We start from the raw sequence: 21,558 nt of genomic DNA, 5'->3' as shown, positions 1-21,558 counted from the left end.
CATACTTGTGGTCAACAGGCTGTCACTCTCGTCTCTGCACAGGTCTCCTTCTAGGCCCAGCTCAACTGCTACCTTCAGAGAATTCTCCCTGATGCCCACATGGCTGGTCTGCACCTGCCTCTGCCATGACCTAACTTGCAGCATCACCAGTGTGCATTCCTGCCTGGCCACATTTCCTGGTTCAGAAGCAGAGCAGAGGAATGGCTCTAATACATGTATACGGGCCCTGGGCAAATCATGGAGGTATCCAGACAAGACAGACTGAGCAGGTGTTCCCAACAGGAGCTCCCACTCTACTCCACAGGTGGCTCCAAACCCACAACTGGTGGCCAGGCCACCTTGGTCTTGGAGGATACTGCCAGCTGAGCCTGCCTCTTCAGCACAAGCGGAGTCAGACCCATACCCTAGTGGAGACCCAAGGCTTCTTTCCTCAGGCCTCATCCCATTGAGGAAACTGGTGGAGCCCAAAGGCCACCAGAGCTTGGAGAGGTTACCCTAAGATCAGTCCTGAGGCCCTTAGGCCTTGGTGGAAGGGCAGCCTCCACCAGCCCCACTCCCAACCCCTTCCCACTTCCAGCAGGGCCAGGGAAGCAAGGAGATCCCTGGACCACCAGGGCCAAGAAAGAGGCAGGCAGGGGCAGCTAGCCAGGTTTGTGCTCGGACTGTATTCACAGAGACATGTGGCAGCTTACATTGGACAAAATGAGTAATAAAAATCGGCCTTAAATATGGAAAACCTGGGGCCCTGTATCCCACACTACCGTTAACACTGGGACCAAGAGGGCCATCAGTCTGGGATGGGCTGGGGCTGGGATGCAGGCACACAGCCTCAGCCTGCCCCCTTCTCTCTTTCATTCATTCATTCATACATACACACACACACACACAGGGAGGGGCAGATTATTGCTGGGCACATGTGTCTATTTCAAGGGGAGTCTGGAATGTTTGAGGGTTGGTCAGTGACACCCCTACCCCTTCCCTTCCTATGGCCCGGGCTGGGGTATTCTGCAAGAGGTGACTCCAGGACAGGGCCCAGCACAGGGGACGAGGTGTCCCGGGAGCTGGAAGGCAGAGGCAGACCCGTCCGGGACAGCCTGGGCAGTGGACTGAGGGGTCCCAGGGGCAGCCCAGTCTCCGGTCACACTTTGGCACAGGCCTAGGGGACCCAGTGTTCCCAGGTCCAGCTCTGACAGGTGCTGAGAATGGCCAGTATTGGGCCCCAGAGGTGGAGGCCAAAACCCAGGGCGGCAGCGGCAGGCACGAGTCTCACTCAGAGGTCGGCGGTGGCAAGCACAGTGCTGAGGGCCCAGGGGCCTGGCCTGGCCCAACTTTGCCCATCCAAGCCGGGCCTGAGGTGTCTGGAGTGTGCGGCAGCAGCCCCTCTGCCGGCTCCAGGGTGAGTCTTAAGAATGTTCTGTTTGCTATATACATTCATACAAAGACATAAATACAGAAAGCCCCGAGCTCCACGGACAAGAGCTGAAGGGACGCACCTTTGTCCCAGGGGACAGCCCAAGCCTTGACCACTCAGCCAGACCAGGGGCTCCGGGGCAGAGGGCACTGGGGACAGCTCCGGCTGTGTCTCCCAGGCCACGACTTGAGTGGACAATGGGGAAGACCACTGTGCAAAACTGTAAACAGCGTTCGCAGTAGCTGCTACCGCCAACCGCCCGGGGGGGCCCCAGTCTGGGGGCTAGAGGCGGGTGGGGAGCTCGAGGCGGGCGGGAAGCTCTTCCTCACTGTCGCTGCAGTTTCCACAGCAGTCCTGCAGGGCAGGGGAGACATGGAGGGAGAGAGGCAGAGCGCGCGCAGTTAGCCACCAGGGCCTTTACCTGGCCCGGCCCTGCCAGGGCCGACCAGGGCTGTGCTCCAAGGAGGGGATTCCCCACGAGGGGCCCAGAGCAGCAGCTCAGGCCAGACACGTGTGGACACCAGTGCAGAGGCTGCTGGCAATAGGCTGGAGTTAAGAGGGACCAGGTGGACCCCAGGCTCTGCCAGGGCCCTCTATTCTGGGGCTGGTGGATGCAGGGCACGGGGAGACAAGATGGCTAAGCAAGGCTCGCTGCTTGCAGGTGCCAGGTGCAGGGCACGGCAGGGGAGGGGAAGGATGGGTAGGGAGCGGGCACCAGACTTCTTTCGCCCACATCTCGCCTCTGCCATGGAAGGGCTGCCTGTGGCTCCCCGGGGCTGGGCAGCAAGGCCAACCCACAGGAAGCCCACACTGCTCACCTCTGGAAAGAGAAAAGAGGCCATGAGCCCAGCCATGGGTGGGGGACAGGTGGGAATGGGGCCAGAGACCCTGGGCACCGCTGACACGACCGGAGGATGCCCACTCCCCCGCATACGGGCACCAGCTCTGCCTCCCACCTGCCGTCCCAGGAGCTGGGCTGGGGGCCGAGGTAGGACACTCCTGGGGATTACCTGGCGACTGAAGAGTCTCTGCAGCAGTCCCTTTTTGGGGGGTGCTGGTGGCTGGCCCTTCCAGTCTAGGTCTGGGGGAACCGAGCCATCCAGCCCGAAGACATTCAGCTCCTGGAAGCACTCGGTCTCCACCATCTGCCACAGAACAGGCAGCTGTGAGTGCTGCCCCTGAGGTCACCCCCCCACCCACCAGCTGGGCAGGTCCCCACCTCGTTCTGCCAAGGGATAGGCACACTGCCCGTGGCAAATTTCTGGTAGAAGTCCTGGTCAGTGGGCTCTAGCTCCACACCCTTAACTGTTGAGAACTGTTCAATGTCCAGAACATCTTTGCAGTAAATGGCCTGGGGCTGGGGGAACAGAGACAGTGGTCAGACAGGAAGACCCCACAGGAGACCAACTCAGCCCTGAGCTGGGGCTGGGTGTGCCCTGACCCTTGCAGCTTCCTGGTGCCCCCAGTGTTCACAGCAGCACTATTTACAATAGATAACATATGGATGCAGTCTAAATATCCATCCATAGATGAATGGATAAAGAAGACGTGGTATGTTTGGTATATATATATTTATAATGGAATATTACTGAGCTATAAAAAGGAATGAAATAATGCCATTTGCAGCAACACTGATGGACCTACAGATCATCACACTAAGTGAAGTAAGTCATACAAAGACAAATATAGTGATATCACATGTGGAATCTAGAAAAATAGATTCAAATGAACTTAATTTACAAAACAGAAAGAGACTCACAGACATCAGAAACAACTTACAGTTACCAAAGAGGAAGGGGAGAGGATAAATAAGGAGTTTGGGATTAGCAGATACATATGACTATATATTACATAAATAAACAACACAGTCATACTATATAGTGTGAGGAACTATATTCAATACCTTGTAATAAACTACAATGGAGAGAATCTGAAAAAAGTATGTATATACATGTACATTACCACACATATATATCTTATCTGAATCACCTTGCTGTACAGCAGAAACTAACACACAACACTATAAATCAACTTTACTTCAAAAATCAAAGTGCCCCATGCACTTCCTGAGCATGACAGTCCCTTCTGAGGCCCAAGTTTCCCTCTAAACTGGGGATCACCCCTCACTGCTCACGGACTGAGGAGGCTGCATAGCTGACCCATGACAGTCCATCAGTCTCCACAGTGCCGTATGGAATCAATAATGGGGAGCCCCCCCTCGCCCCTGCCTGTACACAGCTGTCTGGGGGCAACTGGTAAGGGGAGAGCAGGCTGAATCTCAGCTGGCCCCTTCAGCTGGACACCCCATGCAGAGCTTGGAGCTGATGGGTCCCTCTGTCCTGGGATGTCCAATGGCATACTCCATCTCCTTCTGCTTCACAGCCAACAGTCCCTGTGCCCCTAGCCCCCTGCTAGGAGCCCACCTCACTCCAGAAGGCCACTTCCTTTTTCATCTTTACATTGTTTCCTAAATCATACTGTTGAGAATGTCAAAACATCATCATGTAAAATCATACAGCTGCTTTTCAGAAAAGTCAGCAGTTCTCCCAAAGCGTAAACATGTTACCATATGAGCCAGCATTCAACTCCTAGGTATACGTCCCAGAGAAATGAAAACATATGTCCCCACAAGAACTTGTATGTGAATGTTCAAAGCAGCATTATCCATCAGAGCCCCATAACAAAAACAACACGAATGTCCATAGATGGATGAATAAACAGAAGGTGCAACATTCATAGAATGGAATATTATCCAGTCATAAAAAAGGAATGCAGGACCAGTAAGAACTACAACACGGGTGAACCTGGAAAACACGCAAACTGCAAGAAGCCAGTCACAGAGCACCACATATGATACAATCCCGTTAACATGAGATGTCCAGAACAGGCTAATATAGAAGACATAAAGCAGATTAGTAGCTGCCAAGGGGAAGGGGAATGAGGAATGACTGCTAATGAGTAGGGGGTGTTTGAGGGGGAGGGGTGATGAAAATGTTCTAAAATTGATTTTGGTGATGGTTGCATCTTTATGCTAAAAGTCATTTAATTATATGCTTAAAAGAAGTGAGTTGTATGGTATGTGAACTCAATAAAGCTGCTAAAACCTGTATCACCATCAAGCACAGTTTTCATCTGCTTCTAAAAAAGTTAAACTCCAGGGCAGTGATTTTCAAGATTAACTGAGATCATGTGCAGGGAAGCTGGAGTCAAGCTGAGTGGGACAGCCAGCTCTAAGGCAGGCTGCAGAAGTCAGGCTTGCAGTTCAACTGCCGATGGCAAGGCCAGCACCTCTGGGCGCTGGTAGCCCCACCTACAAGATGCAGTCCTGTGGAGGCAGGGGCCTCCCACTCCCATTTCCCAGCTCTGTAGGGCCCCACCTGTCCCCACCCCTCAACACTCCCGCTCCACATTCCCTCTTTCCCTGCCCACACTGGCCTCCACTGTTGCTCCACCTCTCAAGGTTGGTCCCTGGACTAGGACGTCAATGCCTGGCTGCTCCTTCTCCCTGGAATGCTCATGCCCCAAATCTTGGCACAACTCTCTCCTTCACATATTTTAGGTTTCTACTGATACTCACCCATCAGCTACTCAGAGGCCACCCTGTCCAAAAATACTCCCACCCCTCCACCACTCCTTTTTCACTTACTGGCTTATTTTTCTATGTCTTCCCACTAGACCATGAAGGTAGGACTGCGTCCTACTGACCCTATGAATTCTGAGATCTGGCACATACTGGCATTCAGATACTTTGTTGAATGTGTAATCACATGCATGACTGACAGCCACCAATCTGGCCTGCCCATCATCACCTTTCTTCTTCCCCTGTGTTCCTGGTGAACTGTCAATCACAGGACTCAGTCCTCTTACACATGAGGTGAGGGCAAGCACATGACCTAATTTAGGCCAATCAGAACCTTCCCTATGACATTATACTGAGAAGCTTGAATTTAATGGGAGAACAGTCAACAGGTGACAAGCAGTGACAAGAGGTGGAGTCCTGGCAACACAGTGTGAAACACTGACGCTGGTCCTACTCTGGGACTTCTTGGCTAAATAAACCCAAAACCTCCATGTTGGGCCTAAGTTTGAGTTGGACTTCTCGCACTGAGAATCTGATGACTCCAGGATGTTTCTGCCAGCAGATGCCTGACCCACTGAGGAGCTCAGTCAATGAGTGAGACTCTGCAGAGGGGAGTGTTCTGCTCACAGATGGGAGGTCAGCGTTGCCAGGTGCAGGGGGCAGTGGATGTTTTGCCAGTCCAATGGCCCTTCCCCCTGCTGGCAAGGAATCTTGGTTTCCCTTTGGGAGACCAATCTTCCCCACTTGAGTGGCATGGTGGGCACGTGGTCCTGATGTGGCTGCTGAGGGGCATCCGAGTAATCAGGCAATGAGTAAAGAGGCACTCTCTGTCTACCAGGGTGGCCGAGTTATTAGGATGAAGGCCTGATACCCTGAGGACAGCTGCCCAAGAGGGAAGCAGGTAGTGGGGAGGAGGAGGAAGACAGAATTCTTACAGTACTGCTGAAGCCCCAGATCCAGTGTGCCAAAAGCCAGGCCTATTCTGGGGCCTTTCATTTTTAGGAGCCTGGTGAATTGTTTGGTTGGTTAACCCACTTGAGTTTTCTAATGCTTGCACTGAGCAGGTCCCAATCAATGCTCCAAGAGCCCCCAGCTCCACTTGGGCTTGGCCCTGCCTTCAGCAGGAGTGGGTGGCACTCACATCAGGCTTGAAGGGTGGTTCCAGCATGCCAGCTCCCAGCCGCTTGAAGTTCAGCTTCTTGAAGAGGGGGTGCTCCTTCACCTCTTGGGCGCCGCCCCCACCACACCCCAGGCGTTCAGAGGGGTCCTTGCAGAGGAGCTGCATCAGGGCAGGGGCGGTTAGGGTATCCTTGAGAGAGGTACCCCCAGCCCCAGCCCCAGCTGGTTGGGCCTCCTGCTGGCGGCTGTACCTGGGAGCAGAGTGAGCGGGCCTGTGGGGAGAAGTGCTCGGAGTACTCCTCAGGCACCTCCTTCACCAGCCGCTCCACTTCCTCCCTCTTGATCTTCTTTTTCCTCTGCTGGAAGGGTGACTGGCCTGCGATCATCTCATACAGGAGGCAGCCGAGCGCCCACCAGTCTGGGCTAAAGGTGTACCGTTCGTTTTTTACCACCTCTGGGGCTGGGAAGGACAGCAGGAATTAAGACCAGGCGGGAGGCAGAATTGAGCCCTGGGGCGTTGGGAATGGCCAGCTCGCATGTCAAGGCCAGGGATCAGTTCAAACACCCACTGGCACCAGCCAGTGCCAAGCAGGCACCATCAGCAGCCTGGTGGGGACCACAGGGAGTAGCGGAGCTCACAGCCCACCAGAAGGAGCTGGTATGGCCCTGCAGGGTGGGGTGGGGGTGGGGGGTCAGGTCTTCTGATCTTTCAAGAGAAGTCAGAAATCATATTTTTAACATGAAGCTGTCTGGGTTATCAAATGCTGATGACCACTTCAAACTGTTTCAAAGACAATTTGATTTAAACACAGATGGAGGCCAAATTAGACCCAGTGTGGCTACCAGTTTGCAACCTCTAGCTTCAATGTCAAAGAGAGGAAAGAAGATGGCAACTCATTTGCTGGGTGTCGACTGCCTGCTAGAGCGGGCAGGTAGGGAGTTTTGCCTCTACCGCCTCCTTTCAGGTTGAAGGCAACCCTGGGAGCAGGCTTCAGCCAGGGAAAGTGAGGCTGAGAAAAGCAGAATGTCTGGCCCTTGGACGTTTAATGAGGAGGTGGTGGAGCGCATACCTGGAGCTCTGTCTACTATGTCACGTGCTCTCAAGGGGAACTCAGGGCCTCATCACGGCCCCTACCACAGATGGGCACTCCCACTCCTAGCATGGGCAGGTGGGGCAGTGGAGGAACCAGGGCTACGGAAAACGGGCGTGAGGCCCTTGTCTTTCACTGGTAGCCACCTTCAGGCCCAGTCAGTAGGAGGGGCTCAATGACTATGCAAGCGAGTGAACGCTGTGGATTCACAGTGTGAGGAGCCCTGGCTGAGTCTTGGTCTCCTCATATATAAAAGAGGAACGTCAGCTCTTTCTGTTCCGCAAGGTACAGATTTCCCAACAGAAGTGGTGGGACTGGACACATGACAGCAAGAGGACCCAGGAGGCTGGTGGGTCGGGGGAAGGCAGACTCACCCATGTAGCCCACGGTGCCCACACGGCCTTTGATCGTCTGGCCTTCGGGTACGTGCACAGCCAGCCCCAGGTCAGAGATGCGGATGTGACCTGAATGTGGGTGGAGAAGCAGGGAGGCCCATTAGGCAGATGGGCACACCTCTCCCATCCTTCCCCTGCCCCTAGGGGCCCCTCACCCACCATGGTCATCTAGTAGGATGTTCTCTGGCTTTAGGTCCCTGCAAGGAGAGAACGGCAGGGTTAGATGCTGCTCAGCTGGCCAGACAGCCAACTGGGCCACCCCATCCTGGTGTGCTTAGTCTCTCAGTCATTTTTGAGTCTTTGTGACCCCATGGACTGTAGCCCTCCAGGCTCTTCTGTCCATGGGATTCTCCAGGCAAGAATACTGGAGTGGGTTGCCATGCCCTCCTCCAGGGGATCTTCCCAACCCAGGGGTTGAACCCAGGTCTCCCTCATTGCAGGCGGATTCTTTACCAGATGAGCTACCAGGGAAGCCCAAAACCATTACTAGTAATAGTACTAAGCAGAGCTCCCCACTGCCGTGTTCTGTGTACTTTCCAGCATTATCTCATTCATTCTCTACAACAAGCTGCAGGGCAGGAATTAAAATCTTTGCTTCCCAGGGGAAAAAAATGGTGTTCTGAGCAGGGAGTTGACTGGCCAGGGCCACATAGGGGTGACAGGGCCAGGATTCACACATGGGTTAACCAGACCCCCGAGCCTGGGTTCTGAGCCACGCTGAGCCTACTAGCCTAGTGAGCGTGGGTGAGTGTGGAGCCCGAGCTAAGGTCCAACAGACTTGTGCCCCCAACGACGGTGCCAGCACACCAACATCCCTCTGCAGCCTCTACCCCAGCCGAGCCACGGCCCCTGGCCGGGAGGACCATGCCCCTGCACCTGTACACAATACGCTCCTGGTGCAGGTCCTCCAGGCCACAGCAGATCTCTGCTGCGTAGAAGACAGCCCGAGCCTCAGGGAAGCCAGCCTGGCCCATGTGGTAGATGTGGAACTTGAGGTCACCTCCGTTCATCAGCGTCAGCACCAGGCACAGTGCATCCTTGGTCTCATAGGCATAGGCCAAGCTCACCTGTGACCAAGGGGACATGAGCCCTGAAGCAGAGGCCGTGGGATGCCTGGTGGCGGGGCGAGCGCCAGCCACCCAAAGGCTATTCTTAGCGCCACTCCCTGGGGCCACCCTGCTTCCCAGGCCAGGCGTCAACATCCCAAAGCCGCCCTCCCAGGCATCTCTGAGGGCGGGAGAGGTAGTGGTGCCTGGAGGGGGCGGGTCAGGGAGGGAAGAGGTCTTAGTCCAGTGAGTGGGAAGGGCCGGTGTGGCCGTGGGGGAAAGGAGGGGTCTCCTGTCTGTACTTACTACAAACCTACTGTTCACTTTCTCCAGGATCTGCTTCTCATTGAGCGCCATGGCTTCCCCTTTCCGCTTCTTGATCCGCTTCTTCTCCAGCTTCTTGCAGGCGTACATCTTGCCTGTGGCCCGCACCTGGCAGGCGCATACCTGTAGCCAGGATAGATGAGGCAAGTGGGGACCAGCTGCAGCCTTCCTGAGGGTTATAGGCTCAGAGAGGGTAAGGGGATGGTCAGGGTCCCTTCTACCCCACCTCTACACTCTGCTGGGCTCTGGCCTGGCCACTCACCTCCCCAAAGCCGCCTTTGCCCAGGACTCGGTACTGCCTGAAGGTGTTTTTGGTCACTGGCTGCCTGTGGACAAGGGGTTGGGAAGCAAACACTAGCTGAGCAGGGGCCTGAGACCCATGAGAACCCCTTCAACCCGGCCCACCTGGGGCCAGCCTTCAAGGAGCTCACCTTTCCAGCCACTTCCACTGCAGAAAACGGTTGAAGTAGATGCTGTCGAGGTAGTCGGCAAAAGGGGCCACGCTCAGGTACTCGTGGGTCAACCTGTCGAGAAGACCCAGCCTCTGGTCAGCACCTGACACCCCCCATTCTCCCCTCGATGGGCCAGGCCCCCTGTTATGTATATGCTCAGCCTGAAAGGCAGAATCTTTGGCCAACCCTCCTGCTGGCCCACCTGCGGGGGAGACGGATATCCAATGCTAAAGCCCAGGATGCTAGAGAGGGGAGGCAACCTGATCAGGGTCACAGAGCAAGGGCAAGGCTGGGGTGAGAGACTGAGTTTGCTCATCACCTGCTGCACTGTTCACAGCCCTCTGGGTCTGCAGAAGCCCCCTCCTCAGGACACAGTTCTCAGCCTGAGGGCAAGAAGAGTCTTACCGAGTAAGCTCCTGGAAGAGGTCTTTGCAGGGTCCCTCCTCCAGCCGCTGGGCACAGTTCGTCACCAGTTGCCGGGGGACCTCGGGGATGAGGTCGGGACCCTGGGGACATGCCACAGACAGGTCAGCACAGGACCTGCCCACCTCCAGGGCAAAGATCTCGGGTTTGAGATGGGTGGCCAGGGGTGCACAGCCTGCTTAGTGGCTGAATTTTCTGCTGCTTTTCTTGAGGCATGGTGAAGCAGAGCTGCTGGGCCCAGTGCCCCAGCCCACCCTCCTGGGCTCCCTGCCCTCGGTGCCGCCTGGTGAGCCTGGAGTAGCTCCAGGGGCACTCTCTGCATAGGCAGTAGTCATTCCTCTCACCATCACTGAGCTCTGTCCACTACCCTCATCCCTACACCAGTGCTAACTCACTGTGTGGCTCAGAAAATTCTGCATGAGCCGCAGCCCACACGCCTTCCGCTTCTCATCAGGGGTCACTTCATACTCGGCCTGCGGGGGTGGGGGTGGAGGCAGAGAAGGCTTGGGGTTTGGATGGAGTAACAGGTGTGAGGAGACGGGACACACATGTGGCCCAGGACCTCTGCCCACCCTCAGTGTGGGGCTGGGCCGCACTCACCACCCCATCCAGGAAGGCAATGCAGCGAGTCACCTCAGGCCTCGTGGCGCAGAACTCTCGGAATAGCAGGCGCCCAATGGGCTGCCGCTCACACAGGCTGTGGTAGTCACGCTCTGCAGGCAGAGGTGGGAGCTGCTGGATTCCTGGATTTGGAGCCTGCCGGCAAGGCACTCCTGTCCACACCGCCAGGCCCGGAGCCCCCGCCAACAGCTTTCAGCCCTGCAGTATGGCAGCCACTGTCTCCTTTAGAACCCTCGCCACATCACTGAGGCGACACCACTGTTACTGCCATCGTAGCCCTGGGACGCCAGGGCCCAGGGAGGCTGAGTGATTAGCCCCAAGGTCACACAAGCAGGAGTGTGGCTCCAGAGCCGGGTCCTCACTTCCGGCCGCTGACTTCCAGTTCACACTACTTGTACATACGTCATGGTTGGGGCTGGGTGTGGTCTGTGCGGTTCCGGCCCAGCTCTGGCCCAGCCCACACCTGCTGCCTGCCTGGCGAAAGTGTGGGAGGAAGCTGTGGCTTCCGGCGAGTTCGAGGCTAGGCCTCCTTCCCAGCGGTGGAAGCAGCAATGGTGTACTCCTGGCCCACGTGCAGGCCGTCAGAGGGGGCTTGGGCCCTGCTGGTCAAGGCTTTGTTGGGCACCCTCAGGGCCAGGCTGGGTAAGGCTGCGCACAGGCCTGGGTTCCACCACCCCCACCGCCCCAGACAGTCAGTGTGTGAGCTGACTCCAGGCCCCCCTGCACATTCTGCTCTGTCCTCCAAGCCCGGCTCACCTGAGGCCTGGTCCCCCCTTCTGCAGCTTCCCTCAGACCGCTCCCATATCTGACTTGGGGCTCCTCCCCACACCTACCCCCACCACCCGCTGCTGTCCTGTGTGCTCTCTGCCCTCCACCCAGCCTGGACCCAGGAACTGAAACTCAGCTGGGTGGTGCAGCCTCCATCTCTCTGCTCCGTGAAACCCCCACAACCCTCTGGCCCAAGACAAGGTCTCAGGGGAGGCTCCCCTGGCACACCAGGACTCTCCCGCCTCTGCACCCCACCCGACTCCGCAGTCTCAACCAAGGCCTCACCGAGGCTGAGCCGCAGCTCTTCGCACTGGCTGATATGGGGAAACTGTAGCATCTGCCGCCATTTCTTGCTTTTGCCTTTACGATTCCCGCCGCCACCTGTGGAAGCAAACAGGCGCTAGTTCTTGAGTCCTGCCATTGCTGGCCTCCCTGCCACCCTCAGCGTGATCCAGAGGCCTTCAGGGTCCAGCCTAGGCCCAGTCCACTCTGAGAGGCCCCTTGGGCCTTCCTTCTGCATGCAACATGCTCTTGCTGGGCTTCAGGACACACATGGACCCCAGGCCCTCCTGCTAGGGGCTCCTAGGCTGGAAGAGCCAAGAAGGGATGGAAGAATCAAGAAGGGCATGAGGCCAGGCCATGGGTGGGCAGGGGTGGGAGGTGGGGTTTCCAGTTAGCTTCAGCAAGCCTCAGCTGCTTCCAACCAGGTAGGAGTTTCCCTCCCAAGTGAAGAGAAGGACCTGATAGTGGGGGAAACTGTGTTAAGTCCAGGCCCAGAAGGGAGACGTCCTGGGATGTGCGGGACATGCCTGAGAGATGGCAGAGGTCAGCTGAGTCACCAGGGAGGCTCCAGGCCCCTATGACGGGACCCTGCATCAGAGGCAAAAGAAGTGGTGGCAGGAGGCCTGGCACTCAGAATTCTTACCCCTACTTTCTTGGTCCTGGCACCTCATTTTACCTAGCTGATCTCTCATCTGTAGCCGCTGGGCAGCAGCTCAAATGCCTACAGAATCAGACAGGTGCGGAAAATATGGACCAGATGGGAAACAACAGGGAGCGGTGGGGAGTATGGGAACTGGACCCCTCTAACGGAGACAGCTGCAGCACAACCGCAGCTGACTGCTTGACTCTGACTAGGCAGGAATGCTGGCTCGGTGTGGCCAACTCTTCAGACTTTTAAAAGTCAGCTGGGAATCTGGACTGTGACATGAAATAATGGTTCCTATATTATAAAAAAAAAACAAACCACTGCAGCCAAATACATAAAACACGTTAGAGAGCTAGACAGGTGTGGCCTGTGGGTCATGAGGTTGAACATGGTGGAAGGGGCCTGAGTCTTGGCATCTTACAGATTTGGGTTTGAATCGCCCCTTTACACTTCAGACTGTAACTTGCTTTCTTCTATGTTAGTTGCTCAGTTGTGTCTGACTCTTTGTGACCCCGTGGTCTGTCCATGGATTTCTCTAGGCAAGACTACTAGAGTGGGTTGTTATTCCCTTCTCCAGGAGATCTTCCCAACCCAGGAATCAAACCTAGGTCTCCTGCACTGCAGGCAGATTCTTTACGATCTGAGCCACCAGAGAAGCCCCTAGCTTGCTCTCTAGGAACCTCAGTTTCTCCATGTGTACTTCAGGTCCTCCAGAAGTATTGTGAGGATGACTAACAGAGTCTGTGTCCAGTACTCAGTAAAGCTGTGGCAAGGGGTTGGGCCTAGCTCCAACAAGTCAGTGGCAACCTCCAGCCACCACTTTCCCTTGCCTGGCCTCAGTTTCCCCTATGGTTTATGCAGCTTTGTTTCTATCTAGCCTGGTTGAAGGAAGGTGGTGTAGGAGGGGCCGCCTTGCAGGGAAGGGGCAAGGCTGGGTCCTCCAGTGGGCTCCCTGACCTAAGCTGCCTAGAGGAGGAAGTGTTGCAGGGTACCCCATTGGGAAACCTGGTAGCAGCCCTCCCGCAGCCTGAACCCAGCACATCTCACAGTCATTGCTCCACTGTGAGTGAGCAACAGACCCCCACCCTCAACCCAGGGCAAGGCCTCCCCAGAAGGGGAACTCCTCCCCCACCCCCGCAAGTCCCTCACCCAACCCTCCATCCGCCTGCTACCCCCACCAGTTACTTCCTCCTCCTCCTCCTCTCAGCCACATCAAGGCAGCAGCAAAGAGTCACATGCAAATATCCTGTCCTGGAACTGCCACCAGAGTCAGTGGGGCTCCTCCCCACCCCACCCAAGCCTGGACCCTTTCCCATGTCTCTGGGGGCCTGGGAAAGGAAGGAGGATTAAGTGAGGGTTCACACCCCCCAGTGCTGTCCCACTTCATCCTCACAACAACTCTGACAGACCTGGCTCAATTTTATGAGAAAGCTGAGGCCCTGAAATGGGGAATCAATTTGTCCAAGGTTACAAAGCCTGGAGGTCCCAGAGGTAGGATTCGAACCCAGCTCCCTAGGACCCCAGGCCAAACTCTTTTCCGAACCCAAACATGCCCGGCATCTATCAGGTGTCAACTGAATACATGCAATCCCAAATCACTCAGGGCCTCAGATCACTTGGGAAACTGGCAAAAGCCTAGGCCCAAGCTGTCAATTAGCTTATGAAGGGATTCCAGTGCACTCAGTCTATAGACCAGGGTCCAGAACTCAGTGATAACTGAGTCAGCACCTCCCCTTTAGTTTTCAATGTCCCATCCTCAACCATGCCACAAAAAGAGTTACTGAAGTTCAGAGAGAGGAGACTTGTCTAGAGTCACCCAGGTGGGAGGGACAGGGCCAGGCTGGAGTAAGGATTCTCCAGTGAAGGAACTGGTCCTAGTCTGGTCATAATCTCCTATGCCTCGCCCATGGGGTAAGGAAGCCTGTCAGAAGGGGCCTACATTCTCTGGCCAGGCAAGGCAGTGTTCTCAGCAGGCTTGAAGCCTGAACTGGCTACAGCCCTAGGGAGGGAGGCCTGTCCAGGCTCTCCCCTCCCCTCCTCCCTGGCTGGCTGGATGACGAGGCAGAACAGAATCGGCAGATGCCCCCAGAGGCTGGGAGGAAGGCCTAGCCCCAGGACTCGATAAGGGACAGGAGATAAAGAAGGCTCTGGGCACTGAGGACCCAGCCTACCATGCCCATTTCCAGGCAGCACCTCCCCAGGTCAACATGCATAGGGCAGGCAGGGGGCACCAGATGATGTGCCGGAAAGCATCTGTTTCCTACAGGCTGCACCGGGGACATGCTGTGTCCCAGGCCTGAGTCAATCCATCTTGCAGGGTCCTGGGGGCTAGTTCCTGATCTGAGCCTCAGTTTCCCACTAGTAAAAGAAGTCAGAGAGGCAATGCAGATGGCGCTACCTGCCTGAAAGCCCAGCAGAGTCCTGACTTCCCTGTCCTAGTGTTTCAAAGAGAAATGTCTTCTTCTTATACTGGTCCCCAGCATCCTGGACAGGGCAGGGTACAGAGTAGGTGTTCGGTGATTATGTTACTGAGGTGAACAATGGCAGGTGAAGGGCAGACCAGGTCTGGTCCTTATGCATCCCCAGGACCCTCATAGAGCAGGTGTCTGGTAACGTGAAGCACTCAGTAACACCACGTTCACTAGACAGGCTCCCTCTGCCAGGCCTTGCACTTAACAGTCCTACCAGCCTGGCATGCTCCCTTCCTTCAAAACTCAGCTTCCAGTTATTTCTGTGCCCATCTGCCCCACTAGTCCTAAGGGCAAAAACTGTTACCCATTCCCTTCTGTCCCCAGTGTCCTGAAGTTCCGAGTAAGTGGCAGTCATGTGGGTAGCATAAATGACCAGCAGTTTCCCCACTTCGGGTGGGCTCTGCTATGGCAGAGCCTAGGTTAATTCATTCTCCAAACCTTCTACCCTGCACCAACTTTGCGCCGGCCCAGGCTGGGCGCAACCCAGGTTGAATCTGGGCCCGGGCACGTGTGGTAGGCTGGCTGCCCCTTCCCCTTCCTGAGGCATCTTCTTAACGTCTCACCTGGGAGAGGCCTCAGAGCGGCTCTCCCGGGGCTGAGGTCCCACCCTTCCCGCTTCCTTCCTGTCTCCTTCTCATAGCCCCTTCACCACCACCACCACCCTACTCGCCGCGAGGGCGGCGGCCTGACTCCCGCCCCTTCCTGGGCTCTGGCTCCCGGAGGGCAGGTGCGGAGGAAAAGGACCACAGGCCGGAAGGGCTCGTGTCCGCGAGAGGTGCGGGGCGTGGAGCTAGCTGCTCTAGGGGATAGGGCGGCTGAGACGCCCCGCCGACCTCGGAGGCCGCGCGCCCGCTTTCTCTGCACCCGACAACCTCACCTTCCCGGGCCTTGAGTAGCACCGTGTTCGCTACGATGTTCTCGAGCTCCATGGGCTGCGGCGCCGCCGGGCCCGCCGGGCCGCGCCGCCGGCTAGGACTGCGCGAGGGGGCCGGGGCCGGATGGCGATCGGCGAGGCTCGGATCGGCTCGCAGTGACCGCACCGCGGCCTCCGGGGCCTCCCGGGCCGCCGCCGCCGCCCGCCGCTCACTCTCCGCCCCCTCCCGGGGGCCACCCGGGCTCCGGCACGCCCCGCCCCGGCCCGCCTTCTGTTTACTTTACTTGGCCAATAACTGGGCGAGCGCTCCCCGCGCCGTCTTCCCATTAGACAAGCCCTTAACCATCCCCCGCCCCCGGAGCTAGGGATTCGTTCAAAGGAACAGGGCGGGCAGGACCTAAAACGTCACCTCTTCCTGGTTGGTCTGCGGTGGGGTTCAGCCCCTACGTTCGAATTTCTGCACCTTCGTAGGATACCGAACTGCCAATTAGGGTCGAGCCCTCCTCGGGGACAACGGAGGTGGGATCTCTGGATCACGCCCCAGATACCGGGTATTTGATTGGATGAACGAAGGTCAGTCATTCTCAGCACTGCACTCTGATTGGACCACTAGGTGTGGGTGTGGTCCCTCTGGTTCACCCTGGCTTTTCCAGGGTTTAAAGGGGATGCGTCTGGCATCCTAGGCCTTCTGCAGTGCGGCCTCAAACAAGTTTGTATATTCGTCCGTATGCTTTTGGGTGGGCCCATCCTCGAGGGCGCACATCAGAGGCAGGGAGAGGCCTAGAGAAGGCTGGAGGCCTCCCTAGTTGCGACCCGGCCTCCGGCCTGCCCACTGCGGGCGCCCCCGCCCTGCCCCCACAGCCGGATGTTGTGATTTCTCTCCACCCACACGGCTTCGCCCGCCCTCGGCCTCTGCTGCCTTATAAGGCAGCGCTACCACCCCAAGCCGCAGGAATGAGCTCACACCCATTATACAGGTGGGGAGCTGGGGTCCAGTGGCTGGCTTCAGGCCTAAGACTAGGAGGAAAGCAAGGTTGCAATTTTACAGCTAATCAACAACTTCTAGTTCAACATCCGACTCCCTCCACCCTCACTTCGCACACCAGGAAACGGAGGCTTGCCCAAACTTGCAAGTAAAGCAAGACAGATTCAACTCGGCTTCTCTGGTTCCTATACATTCATTCATCCAAAAATGCAGAGCACATACTTCGTGCCAGGCACCGAGCCAGGAGCTGGGGAATACAGTAGTGCCAGCAAGATAGTCAGTCTCTCTGCCTACCTGCAAGAAGGAGGATCAAGATGGTAATCCTATGAGTAAACAAATAATTGGGGTGGTCGGAGAGAATGATAAATGCTATTAAGACAGTAAGACAAAATAGTGAAGGGAATTGGTCTCAGGGTGTGACATTTGAGCAGATCCAACCACACAAAGATCTAGAGGAACAGAGTTTCAAGCAGAGGCAATAACAAGTGCAAAGCTCTGAGCCTAGAGTAAGTTTGCTATGTTCAGGGAACAGGAAGAAGGCCTGTGTAGCTTCTGAGCCCAAAAGTCTGATATGAAATGAAAGAGCAGGGATTTAACTAAATCCTGGAAGGCTTTGCAAACCATGGAGAAGAGTTTGTTTTTCTTAAATGAAATGTGAAGACTTTGAAAGATTTCAAAGCCTTTGAAAGCCTTTTAAAAGATTACTCTAGCTAGTAGACTTTCAAGGGGCCAAGAATGGAGGCAGAACAAGCAGTTGGGAGGCTATAGAATTCCAGGAGACGGGATGATGACATGGACTGAGAAGGTGGCAGTGGAGATGCAGGGAAATGCATGGATCTAGGATACTTTGGGGAATAAAGATAAGTACCTTGAAAGAAGGAAAACCAGTGGTCAGGAGGACAAAGGACAGGCACCTCACCCACTGGAGGCTGTCATGTCCAAGTGAGACCTGAGAGTTAAGTGAGAATGTGCAGTTTTCAGAGGTAACTGGTGTGGGAAGGAAAGAGCCCTGGCAAGAGGCAGCACATGTTCAGAGTTCTATTGAGGAAGGTGGTGAGGGCTTATACATTCGGGACCTTAGGGCAGAGCACTGAACTAGAGTTTCAGGTGCACATTGGGGTGTGCTTGGTGAGGGGTGGGGGTAAGAAATGACACTTAGGCCTTCAAAAGAGGCCTGAATTAGGGAGCTCCTTGGAAGCTAGGCAAGGAGTGTAGACTTCATTTTGAGGGTAGTGGGGAGCTGTCCAGCGTGTGTTAAACCAGGAAGTAGTTTGATCATATTTGCTTACTGTGTGCCATACTAGGGGTGGGGTGAAGGGTCAGAAGAGAGAGGCTTAGGCTGTCATGTAAACACCTATTATTTTGGTGCCCAGCTTCTGAATGCCCCTCCACTTTAGGAAGAAACCTATAAAATGCAGAGGCAGGCCCTGCTCTCCACTAGGGAAATCAGAGGAGGCAAAATTTCCTCTCCAAGTTCCCTAGTACCTGGAGCATGTTTCCAACATTTGCAAACAGGTCATTGAAATCCAAAGCAAGTGATTCACATCAGACATTAGAGGACCAGAGATCAAATTGCCAACATCCGTTGGATCATGGAAAAAGCAAGAGAGTTCCAGAAAAACATCTATTTCTGCTTGATTGGCTATGCCAAAGCCTTTGACTGTGTGGATCACAATCAACTGTGGAAAATTCTTCAAGAGATGGGAATACCAGACCACCTGACCTGCCTCTTGAGAAATCTGTATGCAGGTCAGGAAGCAACAGTTAGAAATAGACATGGAACAACAGACTGGTTCCAAATAGGAAAAGGAGTACGTCAGGCTGTATATTGTCACCCTGCTTATTTAACTTCTATGCAGAGTACATCATGAGAAACGGTGGACTGGAAGAAACACAAGCTGGAATCAAGACTGCCGGGAGAAATATCAATAACCTCAGATATGCAGATGACACTACCCTTATGGCAGAAAGTGAAGAGGAGCTAAAAAGTCTCTTGATGAAAGTAAAAGAGGAGAGTGAAAAAGTTGGCTTAAAGCTCAACATTCAGAAAACAAAGATCATGGCATCTGGTCCCATCACTTCTTGGGAAATAGATGGGGAAACAGTGGAAACAGTGTCAGACTTTATTTTTTTGGGCTCCAAAATCACCACAGATGGTGACTGCAGCCATGAAATTAAAAGACACTTACTCCTTGAAAGAAAAGTTATGACCAACCTAGATAGCATATTCAAAAGCAGAGACATTACTTTGCCGACTAAGGTCCGTCTAGTCAAGGCTATGATTTTTCCAGTAGTTATGTATGGATGTGAGAGTTGGACTGTGAAGAAGGCTGAGCACCGAAGAACTGATGTGTTTGAACTGTGGTGTTGGAGAAGACTCTTGAGAGTCCCTTGGACTGCAAGGAGATCCAACCAGTCCATTCTGAAGGAGATCAGCCCTGGGATTTCTTTGGAAGGAATGATGCTAAAGCTGAAACTCCAGTACTTTGGCCACCTCATGCAAAGAGTTGACTCATTGGAAAAGACTCTGATGCTGGGAGGGATTGGGGGCAGGAGGAGAAGGAGACGACAGAGGATGAGATGGCTGGATGGTATCACTGACTCGATGGACGTGAATCTGAGTGAACTCCGGGAGTTGGTGATGGACAGGGAGGCCTGGTGTGCTGTAATTCATGGGGTCGCAGAGTTGGACACGACTGAGCGACTGAACTGAACTGAACTGAACTGAGGGTTCGTTATGGTGACAGTAGAAGAAGAGAGGGAGGAGACTGAGCCCGGCCTTAGGAGGGTAGGTGGATTTAACAAGCACCCAGTCAGTTCCTTGTCTGCCTAAGTTACCCAGAATTGGTTTCATTGTTGAGAACCATGTATCCTGAGTAAGGTCTTCCCTTATAGCTCAGTTGGTAAAGAATCTGCTTGCAATGCAGGAGACCTGGCTTCGATTCCTGGGTTATGAAGATCCCCTGGAGAAGAAAATGGCAATCCACTCCAGTATTCTTGCCTGGAAAATCTCATGGACAGAGGAGCCTGGTGGGCTGCAGTCCATGGGGTTGCAAGAGTCGGACATGACTTAGCAACTAAACCACCACCACCATCCTGAGTAAGACAGGCAGGAGGTCCTTTTAAGAGGAACCATTAGAGAGAGGAATGATACCCTGTGCTGGGGAGGTGGCCAGGGGGTGCAGAGAAGTGACCAGATTGAGAGCTATCATGGAGATGGGACAAATAAGACTTGGCGACTGATATGGGATAAGGATGGGAAGGTATCTCACACAATTCCCAGAATCTGACTCTTCAACCCATTCTCTACCTATGGCCAAAATGATCTTTTTATTTATTTATTTTTTCAAAATGATCTTTTTAAAAATGGAGATCAGGGGACTTCCCTAGTGATCCAGTGGTTAAGAATTTGCCTTGCAATGCAGGGGAGTCAGGTTCAATCCCTGGTCAGAGAACTAAGCTCCCATATGCCACGAAGCAACTAAGCCCTAAACGCAACTTTTGAGCCAGAATGCCACAACCACTGAAGCCTGTTTGCCTAGAGCCCGTGCTCCACAACAAGAGAAGCCCCCGTGATGATAGGCACACACACTGCAACAAAGCGTAGCCCTTGCTTGTGGCAACTAGAGAAAGCCTGCATGTAACAACAAAGACCCAGCACAGCCCCCCAAAAGGAAAAACAAAAGCAGTAAAAGTGACGAAAGGCAACGAAATGCCACCCTCAGGTAAGCTGACCTATGGCAAGGCCTACATGATTGGGAACTGGCCAACCATCAAGAAGAATGAAGTCAATAGCTTTATGAATGAACTTGGAAGTGGATCCTCCCCCAGTTGCACTGTCTTTGAAGTGCCATAAAGTGAAGTATGCCTGTAAATGTTTGTAATGTAAGTTGCTAAAGTTGGGAGCAATTTGTCATCTCTTATTAGCTGCAGTAGATAACTAATTCACTTCCCATTACACTTATAAATAAAACACAAACTGTTTCGCATGGCCTATTAGGGCCCAACTTGATCTGGGCCGATGTAGCTCTCCAGCAATATTTCATACACCTCTCCTTCTTATCACCCTGTGGAGCTGTGCTGTCCAATACAGTAGTCGCTGGCCACATGTGCTATTTAAATTTAAATTAACTAAAAAAAAAAAAAAAAAATCAAGTTCCTCAGTCACACTAGCCAGTTTTCAAGTGCTCAATAGCCACACATGACTAATGGCTAGAGAATATTTCCATCATCACAGAAGTTCTGACAGGCCACACTCATCTGGAGGAAGGAGAGGCTAACATTTGTACAAAGGTTCCACGGTGACAGCCTAAGCACTTGGGAGAAAAATGATGCCACTAAGTAAGGAGGAATGAAGGATGGTGGGCTGGGTACTTTCTGACCCCCTAAACTTGTCTTTGAATAGGCAGTTCTGCCACCTCTTGAAATCTTCCTTCCAAGTCCCTGCTATGAAGAAGCGCTATCTGTGTGCGTCTGTGTGGATCCAAGCACTTGTGAGCAGGAACTCAATAGTTTCTCCCTTCTGATCCCATAGATGCTCCAGCTGTGGGAAAACAGAAACCTGAGTACCTTTCTGCTCTGATCCAAAGCAGTTGATAAGGGACCCAGATGTTCAGGAGGAACTGGCATGTGTGTAGAAACTACTAAAGTGGGGGTAGAGGTGTCCACATGGGAAAGTTTCTTTTTTTTCCCTTTAAAATTTTTCTTTTTTTTTATATTTATTTTTTATAGTCTTTCTAGTTTCTTTGTAAACTCCTATAGACTGAGTCCCAGTCAAAATACCAGGCTTGGCCCTTTCACATGAATCCCCATTCAAGCATCTCAACAAGCCATGCTTGTTGGTCTGAGTGCCATTCCCTCCCTAAAGAGGTTTGGCAATCAAGGTTCTGAAAAGCTGAGCTCCTGACTCAGTGATCACACTGGGGATCAGTGGCCAAGATGGGATTTGAAGTTTTCCTGATTCAAGTTCATTGCTGTTTTTCCCCTCTAGTCCCTACTTCCAAGGTCATTGTTCTTCTGTTCTTTAGGGTACTGACTTACAGAGCTGATCACTAGGGGTTTTGTTTTCTT

At 54.0% G+C, this 21,558-nt stretch overlaps 1 protein-coding gene across 1 annotated transcript; it reads right to left on the bottom strand.

The window, feature by feature from the left end:
* Positions 1-659: 659 nt before the first annotated feature.
* GRK6 (G protein-coupled receptor kinase 6) lies at positions 660-15,604 on the bottom strand. Its single transcript, XM_052642655.1, has 16 exons — positions 15,507-15,604; positions 11,516-11,611; positions 10,442-10,554; positions 10,237-10,314; positions 9,824-9,924; positions 9,398-9,490; positions 9,229-9,292; positions 8,949-9,089; positions 8,473-8,663; positions 7,756-7,793; positions 7,576-7,665; positions 6,362-6,570; positions 6,133-6,270; positions 2,631-2,768; positions 2,422-2,556; positions 660-1,765 (listed from the first exon to the last, which is right to left on the bottom strand). Exons 1-16 carry the CDS (start codon positions 15,556-15,558, stop codon positions 1,694-1,696), a joined length of 1,749 nt encoding a protein of 582 aa, XP_052498615.1. The 5' UTR covers positions 15,559-15,604; the 3' UTR covers positions 660-1,693.
* Between the last annotated feature and the right edge of the window lie 5,954 nt (positions 15,605-21,558).

The sequence above is a fragment of the Budorcas taxicolor genome, chromosome 7 (genome assembly GCF_023091745.1).
Source record: "Budorcas taxicolor isolate Tak-1 chromosome 7, Takin1.1, whole genome shotgun sequence".
In the NCBI taxonomy this organism is placed as follows: Eukaryota; Metazoa; Chordata; class Mammalia; order Artiodactyla; family Bovidae; genus Budorcas; species Budorcas taxicolor.
The sequence above is the reverse complement of the archived record's forward strand: the minus strand, read 5'-3'. Positions and strand labels throughout refer to the sequence as shown.

Bases quoted from the DNA above. Each gene is read 5' to 3' on its own strand.
- GRK6 (XM_052642655.1), bottom strand. From the start codon at position 15,558: ATGGAGCTCGAGAACATCGTAGCGAACACGGTGCTACTCAAGGCCCGG. The intron at 9,090-9,228 runs GTGAGTGGCCAG...TCCTGGCTACAG, and splicing joins GCAAAGGCGGCTTTGGGGAG to GTATGCGCCTGCCAGGTGCG. The intron at 1,766-2,421 runs GTAATCCCCAGG...CCTGCCCTGCAG, and splicing joins AGAGACTCTTCAGTCGCCAG to GACTGCTGTGGAAACTGCAG.